Below are 17,857 nucleotides of genomic sequence, written 5' to 3' on the forward strand. Positions count from 1 at the left end.
GAGCGGAGTTAGTAGGTACTGGCCGAGGGGGTAGTGCGGCAGCAAGCAGGCAGGTTCGGTGGCAGTCCTCTCCCCACTCCCTGATCACCCCGGTCACCCAGTCGAGCTGAGGGTTGTGCCGGCGGAGCCATGGGTAACCCAGGATGAGGGGTTGGCCTGGAGAGGGGAGCAGGTGAAACTGGATAGTTTCTTGATGGTTTCCGGACAGACCCATCGAGACCGGGGCCGTGACATGAGTGACCGATCCGAGTAAGTGTCCGTCCAGTGCCCGGGCAGGAATAGGAGGTGTCAAACGGAGGTTCTCCAGTCCCAGTTGGCGTGCCAGCTTGATGTCCATTATGTTGGCTTCGGCGCCAGAATCCACCAGAGCAGCCAGGGTGTGAGTTGAGTCAGAGAGGCGGAGGTGAACTTGCAGCAGGGGTTTGCGGTCGGAGGACTGGATGGTCATTGAGCTCAACCGGACTCCCCCTATGCCCGGTGAGCTTCGGCTTTTAAAGGGCAGGTTACCACACGATGTCCATCACCTCCACAATAGAGGCAGAGGTTTGAGGTGAAGCGGCGCTGGCGTTCTGCAGGAGTGAGAGAGGCTCGCCCAATCTCCATAGGCTCAGACTGATCAAGCTGACTTGGGTGAGTGGCAGTAGATGACAGGAGCCCAGTCGGATCTCTCCGAATGCCGGTAGTTGGTGGACCTTGGCGCCACCTCTCACGACGACGGGTCTGTATCCTTCTGTCGATCCGGACAGTCAGTGCGATGGCTTCATCAAGAGTGGAAGGCAGTTCATGGGAGACCAACTCGTCCTTGATATAGTCAGCCAAGCTATGGAAGAACGCGTCCACCAACGATGGTGTGTTCCAAGAACTTCGTCTTGCCAGGGTTCGGAAGTCGATGGAATGGTCTGCGACTGTACGTCTGCCTTGTCGAATACTGAACAGTTCACGAGACGCCTCTGCGGTTGGTGAATCCAGGTCAAACACCTTCAGCATCTCCTCAGCAAACAGGTCGAAGGTTGCACATGCGGGGGTTTGACGTTCGAACTCTGCTGTTCCCCAGAGTCGAGCTCGGCCCGTCAGGTGAGTGATGGCATACCCAACTTTAGCCCCCTCCGTGGCGAAGGTCCTTGGCTGCAAGGAGAACTGAAGTCGGCAGCTAGTCAGGAATGGCCGGACCTGGGTTGAATCGCCGTTGAACCGCTCGGGGTTTCCAATCTTGGGTTCCGGAGCAGCGGCTGCAATGACCGGGGCAGGTAACTCGGGGGCAGGGCTGGTGGGCAGACTGCCTGGAAACGGGCCGGTGGGCGGAGTGGCTGGGGTAAGGTTGGTGAGGAGTTGGATGATCATGGCGAGTTGTTGTTGCTGCTGCTGGAACTGCTGCTGGTGCTGCTGGAACTGCTGATGCTGTTGGTGGCCGACCTGAAGCAGAGAGGTGATGTCGCCGCTCATGCGGGCTAGCCCTCTCTCAGTGTGTTCCAGGCGTAGCATGGCGGTGGGTTGCTCAGGTTCGTCGGTTTCCATGTCGGGGGAAGTGTGCGCTGAGTCCATGATGGTCAGATCGTACTGTCACGGTTCAGACAGACGACCAGAGGACCACAATTGCGTCACACCAGAAAGTTTATTAAAACTTAAGGGAAAAGGGAAGTAGGGAGTGAGTGAAGGCTCCAGGGGTTACTGGGAATAACAGGGATTCCGTCCAATGTGCTGGGTCTGTGCCCCCCCCAGTGGCAGCGATGCGTCCTATGACGCCGGTGGTGGGTGGTCCAGAAGTCCTGGGGGGGGGGAAACACAGACACAACGGGGCGGATGAAACAAGGCAGAAGTACAGTTCAAGGGAAATCCAAATACGTTGTAGCAAGGCAGAAGGCTGGTCAGAGTTACCGGGATCGAAGAGTAGTCAGGAGTCGTTATGGCAGAAAGCAGGTCTGGTTTTCCTGGGGCAGAAGAGTATCCAAGAATCAGGCAGGTCCGGGGTCACAAAACAAGGGTGAGCCAGAAGCGCGAGCAAACAGGTTCCGGGTGTGAGCTTTGCAGACGATCTGACAAAGGAGAGCTGAAAGACAGGGCTTTAAATACTGGGAGAGGTTAGTGGGTAATGCAGCGCAGCTGGCAGAGTAATTAGAGCAGAGCAGAGCAGGGACAGGTGGAGCTAGTTAGGCTGAGTAGAGAGAGTGGTGAGCAGAGTGGAAGATAGTGGAAACAAATTAAGGTGGTAACCCGGTGGAGTGAGAGGGCTCATGACACAATTGGTGGCTGACTAAATACTTTTTTTCCCCACTGTATCTCCTACTCTCACCACTCCTCCCCCTTGACCCATCTTCCTCTACTTTCTTCACTGCCTCAGCATATGACAACTTCTGCACTACTCTTACCCTGGAAACCTCAACCTAACTCTCTCGAACATTTCTGATCCTCAGCCCCATGGGCACCCCTACAATTAGAACACACACGACTACTTTCCCCAATGCTACACATTCCTTTGTCTCATGCCCTTCTGCACACTTCTCACACCTTGGAACCTCCCTCCTACACACTGCTGCCACATACCCATAAGTTTGACACCTGTAACAACGTAATGTATTCGGCACATAAACTCGTACAGGATAACTTATATAGTGGGGAGAACAAGTATTTGATACACTGCTGATTTTGCAGGTTTTCCTACTTACAAAGCATGTAGAGGTCTGTAATTTCTATGATAGGTACACTTCAACTGTGAGAGACGGAATCTAAAACAAAAATCCAGAAAATCACATTGTATGATTTTTAAGTAATCATTTGCATTTTATTGCATGACATAAGTATTTGATCACCTACCAACCAGTAAGAATTCCGGCTCTCACAGACCTGTTAGTTTTTCTTTAAGAAGCCCTCCTGTTCTCCACTCATTACCTGTATTAACTGCACCTGTTTGAACTCGTTACCTGTATAAAAGACACCTGTCCACACACTCAATCAAACATACTCCAACCTCTCCACAATGGCCAAGACCAGAGAGCTGTGTAAGGACATCAGGGATAAAACTGTAGACCTGCACAAGGCTGGGATGGGCTACAGGACAATAGGCAAGCAGCTTGGTGAGAAGGCAACAACTGTTGGCACAATTATTAGAAAATGGAAGAAGTTCAAGAAGACGGTCAATCACCCTCGGTCTGGGGATCTCACCTCGTGGGGCATCAATGATCATGAGGAAGGTGAGGGATCAGCCCAGAACTACACGGCAGGACCTGGTCAATGACCTGAAGAGAGCTGGGACCACAGTCTCAAAGAAAACCATTAGTAACACACTACGCCGTCATGGATTAAAATCCTGCAGCGCACGCAAGGTCCCCCTGCTCAAGACAGCGCATGTCCCGTCTGAAGTTTGCCAATGACCATCTGGATGATCCAGAGGAGGAATGGAAGAAGGTCATGTGATCTGATGAGACAAAAATAGAGCTTTTTGGTCTAAACTCCACGCGCCGTGTTTGGAGGAAGAAGAAGGATGAGTACAAACCCAAGAACACCATCCCAACCGTGAAGCATGGAGGTGGAAACATCATTCTTTGGGGATGCTTTTCTGCAAAGGGGACAGGACGACTGCACCATATTGAGGGGAGGATGGATGGGGCCATGTATCGCGAGATCTTGGCCAACAACCTCCTTCCCTCAGTAAGAGCATTGAAGATGGGTCGTGGCTGGGTCTTCCAGCATGACAACGACCTGAAACACACAGCCAGGGCAACTAAGCAGTGGCTCCGTAAGAAGCATCTCAAGGTCCTGGAGTGGCCTAGCCAGTCTCCAGACCTGAACCCAATAGAGGGAGCTGAAAGTCCGTATTGCCCAGCGACAGCCCCAAAACCTGAAGGATCTGGAGAAGGTCTGTATGGACGAGTGGGCCAAAATCCCTGCTGCAGTGTGTGCAAACCTGGTCAAGACCTACAGGAAACGTATGATCTCTGTAATTGCAAACAAAGGTTTCTGTACCAAATATTAAGTTCTGCTTTTCTGATGTATCAAATACTTATGTCATGCAATAAAATGCAAATTAATTACTTAAAAATCATACAATGTGATTTTCTGGATTTTTGTTGTAGATTCCGTCTCTCACAGTTGAAGTGTACCTATGATAAAAATTACAGACCTCTACATGCTTTGTAAGTAGGAAAACCTGCAAAATCAGCAGTGTATCAAATACTTGTTCTCCCCACTGTATATCCTAACTTCACTTTGTCGGGCAAAAACACAGACAATGACTCTTCTATTTCCCCACTCTCGCCACCCTGTTTGCGTCTCACTAAATGACGAGCATCAGAAACACCGGGAATCTTCCCCTTCAGTTGTTCAACTTTTACATTTACTGCAACCCAGTAAACACTCCTTTCAATGGTGCCCTTTTCTTGAGAGCGAAACAATTAACATTTCTTGCCCCCATTCGTTTAACACAGAGCGCCTTCTCCCTCTGACCAGCAGAAACACAAACAATTATCACTAGACCACTTCTGGTTACCCACACCAATTCCACTGTACCCAACTCTGTTTTCACCCACCCTGAAACCACAAATGGATCAGCCAAAAGGGTCCACTTTTTCCTAAAACTTCACTCCTACTGTCACAGACTAATCTTTATCCTGACCCTCGTTGCAAGTCTCGGGCTCCGAGAACTTCACCACACCTACCACCTCCGAAACTTCACCCTCATTCACTTCCATTTCTCCTCGTGTCTTTAGCTCACTCTGCTTACATTTTCTACCATTCTTCTTTAACAAACTTTCTCCCTTTTTTTAACCGATTCAAGCTCACAATCTTCCTCCCTCTCTTTCTTAGACCTCCTCTGCCTCTCTTTTCCCTCCATTCCTCCGTATTCCAGGTCTCCTTATGATAATACTGCACTTCTCCTGACATACATCTTGTTCTTGCTTTCTCAAGGTACGCCATTTACAAGGCTCTCCAACTGAATCTTTGTCTAAAATTACCTCCACCGTACTCCTGGTTCGCAACAGGGGACTCTGGCATTGCTGCCTATCTCTCAATTTTCTTATCTCGTTCTTGGCTACCCCGTTCGAAAAGTTCCTCCTTCAGGCTTCTTCTTCTTCTTTGAACTTTATATGGCGGTTGGCAACCAACTTTAATGTGCATTACCACCACCAACTGGCCTGGAGTGTGGACCTCAGTTTATCATTCAATCCCCCACGTGGGTATATGCTCCTAAACCAATGAGGAGATGGGAGAGGTGGGACTTGCAGCACATCAAGTGTCACAACTTGAATCAAGTTCTATTTTTGCGCCTGGCTACGCAGATGTTTGTTGTGCAATGATTGAATAACATTTACAGTGGGGGAAAAAAATATTTTGTCAGCCACCAATTGTGCAAGTTCTCCCACTTAAAAAGATGAGAGAGGCCTGTAATTTTCATCATAGGTACACGTCAACTATGACAGACAAAATGAGAAAAACAATTCCAGAAAATCACATTGTAGGATTTTTTATGAATTTATTTGCAAATTATGGTGGAAAATAAGTATTTGGTCAATAACAAAAGTTTCTCAATACTTTGTTTTATACCCTTTGTTGGCAATGACACAGGTCAAACGTTTTCTGTAAGTCTTCACAAGGTTTTCACACACTGATGCTGGTATTTTGGCCCATTCCTCCATGCAGATCTCCTCTAGAGCAGTGATGTTTTGGGGCTGTTGCTGGGCAACACGGACTTTCAACTCCCTCCAAAGATTTTCTATGGGGTTGAGATCTGGAGACTGGCTAGGCCACTCCAGGACCTTGAAATGCTTCTTACGAAGCCACTCCTTCGTTGCCCGGGCGGTGTGTTTGGGATCATTGTCATGCTGAAAGACCCAGCCATGTGGTTCTCTGTAGCTCAGCTGGTAGAGCACGGCGATTGTAACGCCAAGGTAGTGGGTTCGATCCCCGGGACCACCCATACACAAAAAAAAATGTATGCTCGCATGACTGTAAGTCGCTTTGGATAAAAGCGTCTGCTAAATGGCATATTATATTATTATATTATATGTTTCATCTTCAATGCCCTTGCTGATGGAAGGAGGTTTTCACTCAAAATCTCACGATACATGGCCCCATTCATTCTTTCCTTTACACGGATCAATCTTCCTGGTCCCTTTGCAGAAAAACAGCCCCAAAGCATGATGTTTCCACCCCCATGCGTCACAGTAGGTATGGTGTTCTTTGGATGCAACTCAGCATTCTTTGTCCTCCAAACACGACGAGTTGAGTTTTTACCAAAAAGTTATATTTTGGTTTCATCTGACCATATGACATTCTCCCAATCCTCTTCTGGATAATCCAAATGCACTCTAGCAAACTTCAGACGGGCCTGGACATGTACTGGCTTAAGCAGGGGGACACGTCTGGCACTGCAGGATTTGAGTCCCTGGCGGCGTAGTGTTTTACTGATGGTAGTTTTTGTTACTTTGGTTCCAGCTCTCTGCAGGTCATTCACTAGGTCCCCCCGTGTGGTTCTGGGATTTTTGCTCACCGTTCTTGTGATCATTTTGACCCCACGGGGTGAGATCTTGCGTGGAGCCCCAGATCGAGGGAGATTATCAGTGGTCTTGTATGTCTTCCATTTCCTAATAATTGCTCCCACAGTTGATTTCTTCAAACCAAGCTGCTTACCTATTGCAGATGCAGTCTTCCCAGCCTGGTGCAGGTCTACAATTTTGTTTCTGGTGTCCTTTGACAGCTCTTTGGTCTTGGCCATAGTGGAGTTTGGAGTGTGACTGTTTGAGGTTGTGGACAGGTGTCTTTTATACTGATAACAAGTTCAAACAGGTGCCATTAATACAGGTAACGAGTGGAGGACAGAGGAGCCTCTTAAAGAATAAGTTACAGGTCTGTGAGAGACAGAAATCTTGCTTGTTTGTAGGTGACCAAATACTTATTTTCCACCATAATTTGCAAATAAATTCATTAAAAATCCTACAATGTGATTTTCTGGAGAAAAAAAATCTCAATTTGTCTGTCATAGTTGACGTGTACCTATGATGAAAATTACAGGCCTCTCTCATCTATTTAATTTAAGTATGTGTATATTTATTTTGCAACGCACGCGACGGGAGCGGTGTGGTCAGCATATTGTTTAGGCTACAGTATGAGCGGTCGTGAGTAGATGCGCTTGTTTTGAGATCAAAGTGAGAGCTGCGTGTAGCCACATGTGCACATTTGTTCATATTCTTTGCTAGTTAGTGAGTTATTAGGCCAGTTATAGCTCAATTCTAGTCAACAATGGGGGAGTGGTTGCTTCCAACAAGAGCAAAACATTTGTGCATTTCCAGCCATCTTTGAAAAGCGAGTCAAAGGGTAAAGTTAAAGGGGAAGTGTTGTATTTTGAGACAGTCTTGAATAAGCTAAGTAGCCAATAGGCAGAGCGTTGCATAATTTGTCTGATTCTCTGTAATAATGGTAAGGGAATAATAATGATTTTTACTTTGTAAAATGGTTTCTTGCATCAAACACAACATATTCAGTCACCTCCTTGTCTGAAGGTTAATGTCAAGCCCTGCATGTTTTTTTGTTCAAACGTTTCATGGAATGTAGGCATTGTACACAACACATTGGCTGCTACTGTAGGCTGAATGATAGAACAGCTATTTCCATGTTAAAATGTTATCTGATGTGTTTTTCTCAATTGTTTTTGATGGTAGGCCGCTCTGGTAGGCCAACATTATGATCAAATAGCCACAGTAGCCACTGTTAAAACTGTAACTTAAAGCGGGTACAACCACAGTGTTCACAGTAAAGAGCGCCGGAAGTTGCACAGAATTTGCATAACGTTCAAGTTTGCGTTCAGCAAATTTGCTCAGTGCTGCATTTTTTTTTAGGGAATATTGTTCACGTGGCATGTTGCTCTGCCCCCATTACATTACTCCACTCTTCTCCACTATCGCCACCGTGGGCCCACTCAGTTTAGCTGTGTCATATGTGTATTTAGCACAGGAGTGTTTCTCACCCATCTGTCCTCTCTCTGTGTTCAGCTAACCCCAGAGAACACCCTGATGTCGTTCAGGAGGAGTGTTGGGTGCGACGTGATTGCCTTCGAGACGGACGTGCAGCTCAGGTACCCAGGGGACATGGGCTGCTTCATGCATACATAGATGTTGCAGAGTTGTGAAGGATCAAACGTGCACTGCTGTTTTAAATTGTTTTCAGTTTAATAATAATAACATGTGGGATTTATATAGCGCTTTTCAAAGATGCAGTTTATTGACGTTTCTTTCTCCCCCAGTAAGGACAGAGTTCCTTACCTGATGCACGACCATGGCAGCCATTTCCTGAGGAGGACTACAGATGTTCTGCAGAAGTTCCCTGGGAAAGACTTCAACCACAGCACAAACCTCACCTGGGAGGAGCTACAGGAATTAAATGCTGGTGATTGGTTCCTAAAGGTAAGGGTGATATCCAATTTCACAAGCCTCCCTTGTATGTTGTAGTTGGAAATAATTTCAGAAGGTTTACTTGAAAATTCCTTATATACTGTAGATCCTTTACATTTTTATTACAATTTGAACTATACCAACTCATTGACATAATGACATCCATACTATGGATGTCTCCCTTTCAGACAGATCCGTTCCGCTCAGTCTCCCAGCTCTCAGAGCAGGAGAAGAAGACAGCTGGGAACCAGAGTATTCCCTCCCTTCTGCAGCTGCTGGACCTAGCCAAGACTCATAACACCTCTGTCATCTTTGACCTCAAGAATGACGACAACAATGACACTATCGACACTGTGAACACCATCCTCAAATCTGGCATCCCCCAAGACCTGGTGAGTAGAATGTCTATCAGTATCACCACTTCATCATTCCTGTTCTGTGTAGTTAAAGTCTTATTACAGTTGTATGACAGTGTTTTCTGTTGTTTCTCTCTCTAGATCCTCTGGCTTCCCCCCAAACACAGGGTGGATGTGAGGGAGGTCGCACCAGGGTTCATACAGGTCTACAACAATGTGTCTGATATGGATCTTGACAGAGGAGACCATCTGAATGTCAAATACAGTGCGTTGAGTGCCACAGAGGTCGGGTGAGTAGCCTACCTCAAAGCGCCCACGCTTTTCTCAGAGCTGTAGCCAAATAAACCTTCATTCCAGAACCACATTCTATGGTACCTGTGCTGACTGACTGCTGCAGGGCACATAGTAGTGTCATAATGAAAAGTGTTGATGTTGGTGTACTGAGACAAAGAACTGGCGTTGTTGTAGATGGAGACACACACTGCCTCAGGGGAGAATGAGACTCAAATCATGTTTTCACCCAGGTGTGTTTTTTAATGGCTGAGAGCCCAGTAGTGAAACTTCCTCATGGGATGATAGTTTCTGTTGGTTTAGTGAAACGAACAGCTCCAAAGATAATGGGAAATGTTGTCTGAACAAAACATGATGTGTGCTTTAATAGTATGACATCTTATGATTGATCACTCCTGTCTATAGTCTTTGAGAAGTGTCATGTTTGCTGAAGTAGCTCTGCGTAAGCTGAGCTCTTTCAACTAATCTTTGAATTACCTACTGAATTTGTGTTTTTGTGTGTTTCTGTGTGCCAGGGAGCTTCGGAGCAGGAATGTGTCGGTGAACCTGTGGGTGGTGAATGAACCATGGCTCTTCTCTCTGCTGTGGTGCTCGGGGGCCAGCTCTGTGACCACCAACGCCTGCTCCCTCCTAAAGGACATGTCCCAGCCTGACTGGACAATGGTGAGGGACTCACATCAAACCCCTCTTCTTCACTCTACCATAGGCACTCCCTCTTCAAAAGTCAACCCGATCACCCCACCCTGACCTTGTCATTCTCACAAAGTCAATGTTGTGTTTGAACATTAGCTAGCATATATTATGATATCCATGTGTAGCATTGACCTTGACACTTATAAATGTGTTTTTAACCTTGTGCGCAATCTATGGGTCATATGAATGTACCTACTAGGTTTGTGTGTGTTTCAGAGACCTGATAGATACAGAATGATATGGATCACAGTGGACCTGGGGTCATTGTTCATAATGTTCGCACTGTTCATCTTACAGAGGTGAGTAGAGCACTGCCATTGTTTGTAAAAGACAATGGAAACAATGTTTGTAATTTGATTACTTGATTTGTTTCACTTTACTCTTATTCATTGGAAAAGGTGTTGTCCCAGTCATGCCACAGGTGGGTTTTGTTAGTAGACATTGCAATTGATCAATATAATCAATATGGAAAAATTCAAATTGATTGCCCTTTTTTTTAGCAATGTTTACAGTAATTACGTACGGTACCAATTACTAAGATAATTGCTATATATGTATTTTATATTATGAATCTTTAAGATTGCTATAGTTAACTTTGATATGAGAATGATAAATAAGGATTATGTCATGCTCTCTTACCGTAATACATGTCATCCTTGTCTTGATGGTTTCAATCATTTAATCTGTAGTGTAGTGGTAGCATTAATGACATGCAAAGAAAACAACTGCTGTATTTGTTCTTACAATCACATAAACTAGGATACATGTACAAGGGCATCATATAAAGACAGTATACAGATGATGAAATGGAATAATGTTTTTGTGTCTGATTATCTCTGCAGGGAAAGAGAAGCAAAGAAAATGATTTTCCGCCTGGAATCAGAGAGAACTGTCCCCCTTCTTACCCTCTGAATAGTTGGAGTTAAGCCTGGAACAGAACAGCCTGGATCCAGAAATCCTCCCCCTTAATAATATACTATCTGAATGATTAAGCCTTGAATCAGGAGGGAATTCGACTCATTTAAATTACAGTATTTAAAAATATGTGTGGATCACATACAGTACCAGTCAAAAGTTTGGACATACCTACTCATTCAATGGTTTTTCTTTATTTTTACTATTTTCTACATTGTAGAATAATAGTGAAGACATCAAAACTATGAAATAACACATATGGAATCATGTAGTAACCAAAAAACTGTTAAACATATCAAAATATATTTTAGATTTTAGATTCTTCAAAGTAGCCACCCTTTGCCTTGATGACAGCTTTGCACACTCTTGGCATTCTCTCAACCAGCTTCACCTGGAATGCTTTTCCAACAGTCTTGAAGGAGTTCCCACAAATGCTGAGCACTTGTTGACTGCTTTTCCTTCACTCTGCGGTCCAACTCATCCCAAACCATCTCAATTGGGTTGAGGTTGTGTGATTGTGGAGGCCAGGTCATCTGATGCAGCACTCCATCACTCTCCTTCTTGGTCAAATAGCCCTTCCTCAGCCTGGAGGTGTGTTGGGTCATTGTCCTGTTGAAAAACAAATGATAGTCCCACTAAGCGCAAACCAGATAGGATGGCGTATCGCTACAGAATTCTGTGGTAGCCATGCTGGTTAAGTGTCACCAGCAAAGCACCCCCACACCATCACACCTCCTCCTCCATGCTTCACGGTGGGAACCATACATGCACAGATTATTCACCTACTCTGCGTCTCACAAAGACACGGCGGTTGGAACCAAAAATCTAAAAGTTGGACTAACAGACCAAAGGACAGATTTCCACCGGTCTAATGTCCATTGCTTGTGTTTCTTGGCCTAAGCAAGTCTATTCTTATTTGTAGTGGTTTCTTTGCAGCAATTCGACCACGAAGGCCCGATTCACGCAGTCTCCTCTGAATAGTTGATGTTGAGATGTGTCTGTTACTTGAACTCTGTGAAGCATTTATTTGGGCTGCAATTTCTGAGGCTGGTAACTCTAATGAACTTATCCTCTGCAGCAGAGGTAACTCTGGGTCTTCCTTTCCTGTGGCAGTCCTCAGGAGAGCCAGTTTCATCATAGCGCTTGATGGTTTTTGCAACTGCACTTGAAGAAACTTTAAAAGTTCTTGAAATTTTCGGGATTGACTGACCTTCATGTCTTAAAGTAATTAAGGACTGTCGTTTCTCTTTGCTTATTTGAGCTGTTCTTGCCATAATATGGACTTGGTCTTTTACCAAATAGGGCTATCTTGTGTATTTCACCCCTACCTTTTCACAACACAACTGATTGGCTCAAATGCATTAAGAAGGAAATAAATTCCACAAATTAACTTTTAACAAGGCACACCTGTTAATTTAGATGCATTCCAGGTGACTACCTCATGAAGCTGGTTGAGAGAATGTGCAAAGCCGTCATCAAGGCAAAGGGTGGCTACTTTGAAGGATCTCAAATATAAAATATTTTTTGATTTAACACTTTTTTGGTTACTACATGATTACATATGTGTTATTTAATAGTGTTGATGTCTTCAGTATTATTCTACAATGTAGAAAATAGTAAAAAAATAAAGAAAAACCCTGGAATGAGTAGGTGTGTCCAAACTTTTGACTGGTACTGTATGTAAATAAGGTATTTCTGTTTTTTTATTTTTAATACATTTTCAAAAATTTCTAAAAACCTGTTTTCGCTTTGTCATTATGGGGTACAGTATTGTGTGTAGATGGAGGATTCTTTTTTAAAATCCATTTTTGAATAAGGCTGTAACGTAACCAAATGTGGAAAAGGGGAAGAGGTCTGAATACTTTCCGAATGCACTGTATGTACAATACAAAATGTATAATACCACCATACAACTACCGTGTGCGTGTGTCTGTACCTGTGTGTGTGTGTGTCTCTTCAAAGTCCCCGCTGTTTCATAATATGAGTAGTTGTGTCCAAACTTTTCACTGGTACTGTAGTTAAAGTACATTTTACTTGCATAACGACTCAAACTGAATTCTTCTGCTGCTCTGTTGTTCGCTACATACTTCAGTCTGAGACTGCCATAATTGAAGTCGTTTGAGGTGACGTCAAAATGAGGTGTGTTGTACAAAACAAAGTAATCAGCAATTGGATAATCTCTAACCAATCAGTAGCAAAGCCAATGACTGATTTTCACACCTCCGCTTTACCCACGTGTGTTCTGGCTCTGGCCCAACCCTTCAGATCCTGGGACCAAACAGAACGGTTAGAAATCGTAATGGAGGTACTCGGGATCCAGACACATTTTAGAGATGAAACTAACGTCCGTGGGCGTGGCATAGCGTTTGGCCGGAGCAAGGAGTTTGGGTAGCCAGGCAAACATTTTACATTCATCATGAGAATTTATGAACAAAGGTGTAAATAGTATATTCCTATAGAAAATATGTTTGTGTAGCACTTTATTTGAAAAAAATAAAATAATAAACAGAACTGGTTCACTCTACACATAAAGTTGAATCTTATTTAGAAACTATTGGTGTTGCTGATAAATGTCAGCACTATTTCCAGTGCACTTATGGTTACATTCTGAAGGGGAGATTTACCAAATGAACACAGATCATATCCAGATTTGACGTGTTTCTGAAATAAACGTTTTAAGATGAGTTATGTGTCTGTGAATTCTCCGCATAAAAAAAAAAATGCAGTAACACCTTGGAATGTTAAATTGCTACAGGTGCTTCTCCTTGGCAATATGAAAGTTTCTTCTACAACCACTAGATGGCAGGTGTAACCAAATTTGAGTGAGATGGTCAAATTTGAAGTGTCAAACATGAATATTTTTGGTTGGCTATATGAAAAAGTATGAAAAATACGTTAAGGGAATTGTTTTTCGACGATATTGTAGCGAATTTGGGGGTTAGCTCCAACCGGCACTCAAACCCGAATCCACCGACTGGAACGCCAATACCTTAACCGTTTTGCCAAGAGAGACGAACTTTTTGATGAGGTCGCTAGGTGTTGTTTAAACGACGCTACAATATTGGTGGTGGTAATGATGATGACGATGGAGACGATGATGATGAAGATGATAATTATGATTGAAGTCTAGCAAAAATATCCCAGAAAAACCCAAAAATATGTTTTCATTACGAATTTTCTGTCTATAGACCACCATCCACATCCCCATGGGTGGGCTACAGTTATCACATATTTAACCGAGGGTGACCCATAAACACTTTGACTTTTTCAGCGAAACTCCCAGACCCGTCTCGTGGCAATTGGATTACAGCTGCTGCCGCTACAGGGACAGTTCAGTGTTGTGCGAATTTGGGAGTGTCTGTTTCGGTGGTAAATTTAAAAACTGCGGGATTAACCAAATTTGGGGGAGAATAACGTGGTACAACAATCACCGTAGAAACATCAACTCGGTTAAATCTTTCTTCTGGTTTGTTTGATTACTTTTCGGCTTGCCTCGAATAGTTGTTCTCAAAATATCTTTCCATACACCATGGTCCACAAGTATGGTAAGTGCCTACATCATTTTTCGTACGTTTTCAGTTTGTGTACAAGTTTTAAACAACCGTAAACGTTTATTCGAGACCGTTTTTAGAACATTTATGTTTATTCGCTGTCATAGCCGAAAAGTATTGACAAGCAGAAAATTGTAGCAACGTTTCCGTGGTTTTCCACTTTGTTGCAAACTTTTAAGCCTGAACCGAATGAACTAACGTTAGCTGGTACATTTTTGGAAGATACTTGAAAACACCCAAAGGAAAACAGGAAGTATGTTTCCATGAATTCATATATACTGGCATGGAGCACTTTCACTATGCCATGGTAAGGGAAGTAATTCAGTTGACTCAGAATACACTTTATGTGGTTGTAGTAAAGCTAGTGAGGCGCATCCGTTATTGGGCATGTCACAAGGCTGTTAATAACGCTACACCTCCCACCTGGCTTCGGCAAACAGCTGTGCACGCGCATGCATTCTATACTTAGCCTACTCTAGTTCTGATAACGGACAGTCCCTTTCCCCGCCCATAGCAGCACCAAAAGTCAGATAAACTCTAAAGCAGGGGTGTCAAACTCATTTTAGCTCAGGGGCCACATGGAGGAAAATCTATTCCCAAGTGGGCCGGACCGGAAAAATCATGGTATATATAACTTAAAAACAACAACTTCAGATTGTTTTCTTTGTTTTAATATGATCAACATACAACATAAAGCTGGAGCCTGAGGACAGTGTGTCCAAAATAGTACAAGCACAACATCACTATTAATCATAAAACACCTCAAGTTTATTTGAAAATTCTAAAGAAAAAGAACACACAAACACACAATGCCTCAGTGATTAACAGAACTGTTTCACAGATCACAGAACTATATCAGGGTGTCATTTCTCAGGCAGAAATGTAGATAAAAATAATGAAATCCTGTTCCCCAAACAAGTGCAAGAACCACAGAGTCAAGAATAGGTTAAATATACAAATAAAATAAAATCAATTAAAAACAATAGCACATCAACATAAAAACATATAAACATAAATCTGAAAGCGTTGCTCAAACTCCCGTAACAGTCCAGTTATTTTATCTTTGAACCGCTTCATGTCTGCCACATGTTGGGTCGCGCACACATTTTTCAGACAGGGGAAGTGAGCTGCATCACCACCGGCAAGTTGCGTCTCCCACAATGACAGCTTCAACTTGAAAGAACGTATGCTGTCATAATCCTGCGTGACAACTTTGTTGCGCCCTTGCAGCTGTTTGTTCAAGTTATTCAGGTGCTCTGTAACATCCACCATAAATGCAAGGTCCGGCATCCATTCTGCGGAATGAAATTCTAACACTGGTTTGCCCTTTTCTTCCATGAACTGTTCAATTTCTTCTCGTAAATCAAAGAAACGCCTCAGCACAGCACCTCGGCTTAACCATCTTACCTCAGTGTGGTATGGCAGGCCATAGATGTGGTCTTTCTCTCTGAGAAGGCTGTCAAACTGACGGTGATTCAGGCTTCTGGATCGGATGAAATTAACAGTTTGGATGACCACCTTCATGACGTTATCCATCTTTAATGACTTGCAACACAAAGCCTCCTGGTGCAAAATACAGTGAAAAGTCAAAAAATCACGTCCTCCATTTGCAGATTGCACTTTCTCTCTGAACTTTGTCACAACGCCTGCTTTTTTCCCGATCATTGAGGGCGCACCATCTGTAGCCAGGCTGACAGCGCGGGACCAGTTCACTCCGACCCTGTCCAGCGCGCAGACGAGTGCGGTAAAAATATCAGCTGCTGTCGTTGTATCTGTCATCGGCACCAACTCCACGAACTCCTCGGTGACGGTCAATGTGTCATCAACTCCGCGGATGAAAAAATGGCCAGTTGTGCAACATCTGTAATGTCCGTGCTTTCATCAATTGCAACCGAAAACGCAATAAATGACTTTACTTTTTGCTTCAACTGGCTGTCCAAATCCACTGAAAGATCGGAAATCCTGTCTGCAACTGTGTTTCTTGTCAGGCTGATATTTGCAAAAGCCTGCCACTTTTCAGGGCACACAATCTCCGCTGCCTTCATCATGCATGTTTTTACAAATTCACCCTCACTAAATGGTTTTGAAGCCACTGCGATTTCATTAGCAATGAGGTAGCTAGCTTTCACTGCAGCGTCACTGATGTCTCGGGTGTGAGTAAACACAGACTGCTGTTTCTTCAGACCCGCCAACAGTTCATTCACCTTCTCTCATCTCCGCTGTCCTTGAAAGTTGTCATATTTGTCGGCATGAAGACTCACATAGAGGCGACAAAGGTTATATTCTTTCAGCACTGCAACATGCTCTGAACACACCAAACATACAGCTTTCCCATTCAATTCCGTGATTAAATAGGATGACCATTTTTTTTGGAACACTCTGCACTCTGCGTCCACTTTTCTCTTTTTTGACAGAGACATATTGGGGCAATGAGGGTGCCAAAGCACATAATGTTAAAAGTAGAAGCCGTAATAAATATCGCGGGCAAAACAAAGTAGCTCATTGGCTGCACGTGCTTGACCTACTTGCTCTGCCCCGGTATAAACAGTTTGCTTGCTTAACACAATTGCTATTGCGCCATCCAGTGGACGCAATTGGAACAGCAGTTTATTTTATTGAAAAATAGCAGCGCATTTTTATACCCAAAAAAAAAAAAAAAAAAAAATTTTTTTTTTTTTTTTTTTTTTTTTTTTAAATCATCTCGCGGGCCGGATTAAACCCGTTTGCGGGCCGGATCCGGCCCGCGGGCCGTATGTTTGACACCCCTGCTCTAAAGCAATGAACAAAACTATGCACCAACTCTATCCTTGTCTTTGATGTACTTTGAGCCTGACAATTGTACAATAGCCTATGGCATGAGTGTGCCCGCTAAAACCATAATTTGAGGCTTTTCCTAGCATGCATTTAGGCTTGTCTTATGCTGTGGTAGAATAATATTGCCATTTGTTTGAAGGACCATAATGGTAAAGTGCACATCACATCTGATCAGTTTCTTAACTTTTCATCACAACGACTGGCTCTGTGAGGGTGTTAACATGAAGCATCCCTGTTGTCAGACACAGAGAGGGCAGTGGGTCTGCTGAGACAGTACCAGGACAGTCTGACCAGTCCAGAGGAACAGGCCCTGAAGACCAGCGTGGGGAAGGTCTCCACCATCTTCGGCAGCCAACTGTTTCATGCGCTATTAGGTAAGACACATATTGAGGCTTTCACTATTATTATTTTATGAATAATGAACCCACAGGGCACAGATGTCAATTCAACGTCTGTTCCACATTTGTTCAATAATGACGTGGAAACAACGTTGATTCAACTAGTGTGTGCCCAGTGGGAAGTCTCAGTCCAGTCCCTCAACAAACAAGCAAATTATTTTTCAAATCACTATACTCCAAATCAACTAGTGTATTTAGTAACAAAACTCATTAACAGATTTTTAAAAATTATACTATACTTATGTCTCATTATCTTTCTAATGAGAAAATGAGCTACTCACTAGTTGTTTTTTGTGTAGGCTTGTTATTCCCCCTGCCAAAGCTTCAGGATGTAGACAACAGGGTCAGGTTATATTAATTTGTGTGGGAAGTTAACTGAGCCTAAACGTTTCTCAATGAAGTCCCATGAAAGAGGCCTTTCAGTTCAACTCACAAAAGGCTTGCTGTATACCCCCCTC

The 17,857-nt window shown here is 43.8% G+C and overlaps 2 protein-coding genes across 2 annotated transcripts in view; both read left to right on the forward strand.

Annotated features, from left to right (window-relative positions):
* LOC311107534 (glycerophosphoinositol inositolphosphodiesterase GDPD2-like) overlaps nucleotides 1-10,766 on the forward strand; it is a 28,268-nt gene extending 17,502 nt beyond the window's left edge. Inside the window, exons 8-14 of the mRNA XM_084150042.1 lie at nucleotides 7,983-8,065; nucleotides 8,234-8,393; nucleotides 8,570-8,773; nucleotides 8,879-9,027; nucleotides 9,544-9,691; nucleotides 9,938-10,020; nucleotides 10,564-10,766. Of these exons, the coding sequence (XP_084006168.1) occupies nucleotides 7,983-8,065; nucleotides 8,234-8,393; nucleotides 8,570-8,773; nucleotides 8,879-9,027; nucleotides 9,544-9,691; nucleotides 9,938-10,020; nucleotides 10,564-10,633 (897 nt within the window). The 3' untranslated portion in view covers nucleotides 10,634-10,766. The remainder of the gene's footprint in view (nucleotides 1-7,982; nucleotides 8,066-8,233; nucleotides 8,394-8,569; nucleotides 8,774-8,878; nucleotides 9,028-9,543; nucleotides 9,692-9,937; nucleotides 10,021-10,563) is intronic.
* A 3,204-nt stretch (nucleotides 10,767-13,970) lies between these two features.
* Nucleotides 13,971-17,857, forward strand: part of LOC311107717 (disks large homolog 3-like) — a gene marked incomplete at its 3' end in the record, with an annotated part of 100,177 nt that continues 96,290 nt past the window's right edge. Inside the window, exons 1-2 of the mRNA XM_084150233.1 lie at nucleotides 13,971-14,181; nucleotides 17,244-17,375. Coding sequence (XP_084006359.1) covers nucleotides 14,166-14,181; nucleotides 17,244-17,375 — 148 coding nt within the window. The 5' untranslated portion in view covers nucleotides 13,971-14,165. The remainder of the gene's footprint in view (nucleotides 14,182-17,243; nucleotides 17,376-17,857) is intronic.

Source organism: Coregonus lavaretus (genome assembly GCF_964263955.1).
Source record: "Coregonus lavaretus genome assembly, chromosome: 32".
Lineage (NCBI taxonomy): Eukaryota > Metazoa > Chordata > Actinopteri > Salmoniformes > Salmonidae > Coregonus > Coregonus lavaretus.